The sequence below is a fragment of the Chiloscyllium plagiosum genome, chromosome 29 (genome assembly GCF_004010195.1).
Source record: "Chiloscyllium plagiosum isolate BGI_BamShark_2017 chromosome 29, ASM401019v2, whole genome shotgun sequence".
Lineage (NCBI taxonomy): Eukaryota > Metazoa > Chordata > Chondrichthyes > Orectolobiformes > Hemiscylliidae > Chiloscyllium > Chiloscyllium plagiosum.
In genome coordinates, this window is record NC_057738.1 from 38,020,410 (window position 1) to 38,027,203 (window position 6,794).

The window sequence follows — 6,794 nt, forward strand, 5'->3', positions numbered from 1 at the left end:
CCTTGCAAGAGGATTCGCAGTAAGGTTTAAATCAACGAGGCGGAAGTGAGGACTTCAGATGCTGGAGATCAGAGTCAAGATGAGAGTGGTGCTGGAAATGCACAGCAGGTCAGGCAGCATCCGAGAAGCAGGAAAATCAACGTTGCAGGCAGGAGCCCTTCAAAATGGGACAAGGTTTGTTTTAAAAACAAAAACAAAGTTGGTGGAAGGGACTGGCTGCACTTTTTAAAGGTACGTTACCAAACTTCTTGCAAATGCTATTTACACTTTTGTTTGATTAACCAATTGGGGGGGGGGTTAGTTCCAGCTAAACTGGCACTATGAACTGTGAATGAATGGGATTTAGCCAGCAACAAGTAGCTCATTGGTCTGTGGAGTGCTGACCAGTCAAGGACAAAGGCATTCTCCCTGTAAACAATTGTGATTTGCTCTCAGGCAGCTGAACAGCCTGTGGATGTGAATGATCAAACCAGAAGCCATCAGACCTCCAAATAAGGAGGTAATGTCCTTTCCTGTGCAGTAGAACACAGCTAAAGCCTCATCCATTGCTTTAAACTCTTGCTTTTAACCAATGAATCATACCTTCTAAGTTGTGAACCAGTCTCTCTTTGCCTTCTGCAAGTACATGGAGAAAAGGAATCATGGAGCAGTCAGTCCTGTCAAACCAACAGGAACATCTCAGTGAATCCTGTTGACTGGAACCATTGAACTGCCTTCCAAATTTTTCTCTATATCTAAAATATCAATGGGTTATAAAATTGAGGGATATGAATAGAGTTAATGGTAGGTGTCCTTTCCCTGGGATAGGGCTATTTCAGACAAGGGGGCATATTTTTAAGGTGAGAGAGATTTACAAAGGGCATGAGGAGCAAATGTTTTACACAGAGGGTGGCTCCTGTGTGGAATGAACTTCCTGGTGGGAATGGCGGATGTGGGCATAGTTACAACATTTAAAAGACACTTAGATAAGTACATGAATAGAACGGTTTGGAAGGGTATGAGCCAGGAGCAGGCAGGTGAATCATAGAATCCCTACAGTGTAGAAACAGACCCTTCACCACAGCAAATTCACACCGACTCTCTGAAGAGAGAGTCGCCATTCCCCTACCCTATTACTCTAATTTACCCCTGACTAATGCACCTAACCCTCACATCCCTGGACACTATGGGCAATTTAGCATAGGCAATTCACCTAACCTGGGGTGGCATTGTTTGATTCCTGCCTTGGGTGACTGTCTGTGTGGAGTTTGTACATTCTCCCAGTGTCTGCGTGGGTTTCCTCCCACCATCCAAAGATGTGCAGGTTAGGGTGAATTGGCCATGCTAAATTGCCCATAGTGTTAGGTGCATTGTAGATTAGGTGCATTAGTTTGGGGTAAGGTACAATAGGAGGGGAATAAGTCTGGCTGGGTTACTCTTAGGAGGGTCGGTTTCCACACTTTAGGGATTCTAATTCTTTAGACTGAGGGAAGGAGCAGGCGGTGAATCATAGAATCCCTACAGTGTAGAAACAGACCCTTCACCACAGCAAATTCACACCGACTCTCTGAAGAGAGAGTCCCCATTCCCCTACCCTATTACTCTAATTTACCCCTGACTAATGCACCTAACCCTCACAACCCTGGACACTATGGGCAATTTAGCATAGGCAATTCACCTAACCTGGGGTGGCATTGTTCGATTCCTGCCTTGGGTGACTGTCTGTGTGGAGTTTGTACATTCTCCCAGTGTCTGCGTGGGTTTCCTCCCACCATCCAAAGATGTGCAGGTTAGGGTGAATTGGCCATGCTAAATTGCCCATAGTGTTCAGGGATGTGTAGATTAGGTGCATTAGTTTGGGGTAAGGTACAATAGGAGGGGAATAAGTCTGGCTGGGTTACTCTTAGGAGGGTCGGTTTCCACACTTTAGGGATTCTAATTCTTTAGACTGAGGGAGGAAACCCACAGAGACAGCGGAAGAATGTGCAAACTCCACAGAGACAGCCACCTGAGGCTGGAATCAAATGTGGGTCCCGGCTCTGAGAGGCAACAGTGCTAACTGTAGGTATGTGAGGAATAAAAGGATGATTGGGTAGGAAAAGCTGAAAATGTGTTGCTGGAAAAGCGCAGCAGATCAGGCAGCATCCAAGGAGCAGGAGAATCGACATTTCGGGCATGAGCCCTTCTTCAGGAATGAGGAAAGTGTGTCCAGCAGGCTGAGATAAAAGGTAGGAAAGGCGGCTCCAGCATCTGCAGCCCTCACTTTCTCCTCTAGGAATAGGGCCAGTCAAAGACAGAAGTGGGAAGTTGAGTGTGGATCCTGTAGAGATCGGAGAGGTGCTAAATGAACATTTCTCATCGGTGTTCACTCAGGAAAAGGAGAATATTGTAGAGGAGAAGAATGAGATACGAGATATTAGACTAGAAAGGATCGAGGTTAGTTATGTGCAGGTGTTATCAATTCCAGAAGGAGTGAAAGTAGACAAGTCCCCTGAGCTGGATGGGATTTATCCGAGGATTCTCTGGGAAGCTAGGGAGGAGAGAGCAGAGCCTTTGCCTTTGATACTTGAGTCGTCATTCTCTACAGATTTAGTACCTGAGGACTGGAGGATTGCAAATGTTGTGCCCTTGTTCAAGAAGGGCAGCAGAGATGACCCAGGTAATTATAGACCAGTGAGCCTTACTTCTGTTGTAGGAAAGGTTTTGGAAAGGATTATAAGAGATAAGATTTATAATCATCGAGCAAGCAACAATTTGATTTCAGGTAGTCAACATGGTTTCGTCAAGGGCAGGTCGTGTCTCACAAACCTGAGTTTTTTGAGAAGGTGACCAAGCATCTAGATGAGGGTAGGGCAGTTGACGTGGTATACATGGACTTCAGTAAAGCCTTTGATAAGGTTCCACATGGTAGACTGATGGAGAAAATGCAGAGGCATGGAATTGAGGGTGATTTAGCAGTTTGGATTAGAAACTGCTTTCTGAAAGAAGGCAACGAGTGTGGTTGATGGAAAATATTCAGCCTGGAGTCCAGTGAATAGTGGTGTGCCACCCAGGAGGATAGCACTGTTAAGAAGGCATACGGTGTGTTAGGTTTCATTGGTAGAGGGATTGAGTTCCGGAATCGCAATATCATGCTGCAACTATACAAAATGGTGGTGTGGCCACACTTGGAATATTGTATACAGTTCTGGTCGCCCCATTACAGGAAGAATGTGGAAGCATTGGAAAAGGTGCAGAGGAGATTTACCAGGATGTTGCCTGGTCTGGAGGGAAGGTCTTATGAGGAAAGGCTGAGAGACTTGGATCTGTTCTCATTGGAAAGAAGGCGGCTAAGGGGGGATTTGATAGAGACATACAAGGATGATGATGTCAGTTTGTACGAGAGGGCATAACTACAGATTGAGGGGTGATAGATTTAAGACAGATGTCAGAGGCAGGTTCTTTATGCAGAGAGTGGTAAGGGCGTGGAATGCCCTACCTGCTAATGTAGTCAACTCAGCCACATTAAACAATTAAACAATCCTTAGATAAGCACATGGATGATTTTAGAATAGTGTGGGGGGGGACGAGCTGAGAGTAGTTCACAGGTCGACGCAACATTGAGGGCAAAGGGCTGTATTGTTCTTTGTTCTAACCACTGAGCCACTGTGCCACCCCAAAGGGTGGGATGAGTTTAGTTTGGGATTATGTTCAGGGTGGACTGGTTGGACCGGTCTGTTTCCATGCTGTATGACTATAAATTAATTTTCAGGATTAGGCCTTCCCAAAGTGGGATTTGAGACCAAATTTAGGGTCGTGAGCTAAAGTTTTGAGATCACGATATTGAACGTAATAATGGCCACTACGGATGTCAGACCAAATTATAACAGCTGAGCTCCCAGTTTAACAGACCCTCATTGAGGTGCTAGACAATATTCAAGTGTCAAAAATGGAGTCACGGGGGAAATGTTTGGGAAATGTTGATCTTGCAGCACCACCATCACGAAGGACAAACAATCATCACTTCCCAAGTTCCCCTTCCAGGTTACACATGACATTGTCTTAAAACATACGGCTGTTTGTTAATTATCACCAGACGTTCTCTACCAAACACAATGAACATGATTTTCACACGTGCTGGATAGTGAAGGGGCATCGTGTACATTATCAACCTCACTCTTGTCCTTACCTATCTTGGTCCAATGCTGAGACAGGACTAGACACTTGGAGATAGATGTGAATGAGTAGACAACCAATACATCCTCTCTGTCATTTTGAGCTCTCAGCACTCCAGAAACTGAACTAAAATATTGTAGCTAAAGAGCAGATAAGCGTCTGGGAATTCTGTGGTGAGTAACTCACCTTCTGACGCCCCAAAATGTGTCCACCATCTACAAGGGACAAGTCAGGACAGAAATACTCCCCACTTGCCTGGATGAGTGCAGCCTCAAACAGTCAAGAAGCTTCGCACCATCCAGGACAAAGCAGCCTGCTTGATGGTCACCACGTTCACCAACTTCAGCATCCAATCCCCACACCAGCACAAGAATAAAAAGTGGGTGCCTATCAAATTTGCGCTGCCTGTTTGTGCCTGATAACCCTGCATGTTCTATGAGCCACAGCGCATGGGAAATTTTCTAGATAAACCTACTGAGGTCTGCTGTCACTCAAGGCACAGTCTGATACTTGCAGAGACTCACACGTCCATTTAGCTACTGTTTTGCCATGCAAGGTTTGTAGCTCAGGGTGCAGGTTTGCTCGCTGAGCTGTCGGTTTGATATCCAGACGTTTCATTACCAGGCTCGGTAACTGTTTTGCCATGAAAATTGCTATTACAGGTTTTTTAAAAAATCTTTCATGGAATGAGAACTAATGTCCTTCAGGGAAGGAAATCTACCATCCATATCTGTTTTGGCCTACATATGACTTCAGACTACTGAGACCAGAAGACATTAGAACAGAAATGGGCCATTCAGCCCATCAAATCTGCTCCACCATTTAAATGAGGTCATCACTGATTTGAAAATAGAATCGTAGAGTAATTTGGCATGGAAACAAACTAAACTAGTCCCATTTGTCTGTGTTTGGCTCACATCCCTCTAAGCGTTTTCAATCACATACATGTCTAATTGTCTTTTAAATGTTGTAATCGTACCTGCAGCTACCACTTCCTCAGGAAGTTCATTGCTTATATACACCACCCTCTGTGTGAAAAGACTGCATCTCAGGTCCCTTTTAAATCTTACCCTTCCCACCTTAAACATATGCCCTCGAAAATTCCCAGTGGGGAAGCAGGCCATTTGGCCCATGGAGTCCACATCAACCCTCCGAAGAGCATCTCACCCAGACCCATCCTCATAATCCTGAATTTCCCATGGCTAACCCACCCAGGGGGAGACACAACACCCGGGGGGGGGGGGGGGGGGGTGAGGGAGAGAGAGACACAACACCCTGCACATCCCTAGACACTATGGCCAATTTAGCATGGTCAATCCACCTGACCTGCATAACATTGGACTGTGGGAGCAAACTGGAGTACCTGGAGAAAACCCAACAGACAGTCGCCTGAGGTTGGAATCAAACCCAGTTCCCTGATACTGTGAGGCAGCAATGCTAACCATTCTAGTTTTGGATGACCCTACCCCAGGACAGAGACCTTGGCTATTCACCTTATCTACGCCCCTAATGTTTTTATAAACTTCTAAAGTCAACCCTCAATCTCTTGCACACCAGTGAAAAAGGTCACAGCCTACCAGCCTCGCCTTATAACTGAAACCTACCATTCCTGCTAACATCCTGGTAAGCCTTTCCGAACCTTCTCCAATTTAATAAAATGTGCACAGTACTCCAAACTCCACTTTCCCATAGTCCTTGATTCCCTCATTGATTTAAAATCTGTTTACCTAAGCCTTAAACACACCACATCCTCCACCACCAACACTCAGTCGCAGCAGTGTGTACCATCTACAAGATGCACTTCAGAAATTCACCGAAGATCCTTGGACAGCACCTTCCAAACCCCCAACCACTTCCATCTAGAAGGACAAGGGCAGCAGATACATGGGAACACAACCCCCTGCAAGTTCTCCTCCCAGCCACTCACCATCCTGACCTGGAAATATATTGCCGTTCCTTCAGTGTTGCTGGGTCAAAATCCTGGAATACCCTCCCTGAGGGCATCGTGGGTCAACCCACAGCAGGAGGACAGCCAGTGGTTCAAGAAGGCAGCTCACCCCCACCTTCTCAAGGGGCAGCTAGGGACGGGCAATAAATGTTGGGCCCAGCCAGTGATGCCCATGTCCCACAAAATGGATAAATAAAGTTTGTGACCCAGACTGTGCTGGAAAGAATTCCAGATTCACTCCCCTGAGAGAGGAAATTCCTATTTACCTCTGTCTGAATTGTGAGGATCCTGAGATTATTCCCTCTGTTACCAGACTCTCCCAAAAGGGAACAAAAAAGACAACTTTAATTCCCCACAAAGTGACTAATTGACCTTTAACTATCCTCTGGGTCAAATGCAGGGCCAGTGGCGTCCACATCCCCACAAACAAATACATTGAACACCCTGAAAAACACCAACAAACACACACGGTGAATTATTGGGTAAAAATTGCAGTAATTCCCCAAAACACTGAGGGGGGAGGGTACAACAACAACTCAGCCCCACTCCCAGAGCGGAACTTCCGGTCCCTGGGCCCGGGTCAGGGGTCTACGCTGACGTCAACGCGGGGAGTTCAGAGGTCAGGCCGGCGGTGGCGGGAAGATGGCGGCGGCCGCGTATGAGAATCTGAAACTGTGAGTGTCCCCGGGGGGGGAGAGAGAGAGACACAAGA

The 6,794-nt window shown here is 46.3% G+C and overlaps 1 protein-coding gene across 2 annotated transcripts in view; it reads left to right on the top strand.

The window, feature by feature from the left end:
• Positions 1-6,655: 6,655 nt before the first annotated feature.
• The window catches only part of LOC122564534 (phosphatidylinositol-3-phosphatase SAC1-like), a 66,355-nt gene continuing 66,216 nt past the window's right edge, over positions 6,656-6,794 (top strand). For both annotated transcript variants that reach the window (XM_043719585.1, XM_043719586.1), the window contains exon 1: positions 6,656-6,756. In XM_043719585.1, the coding sequence (XP_043575520.1) occupies positions 6,725-6,756 (32 nt within the window). In that variant the 5' untranslated portion in view covers positions 6,656-6,724. The remainder of the gene's footprint in view (positions 6,757-6,794) is intronic.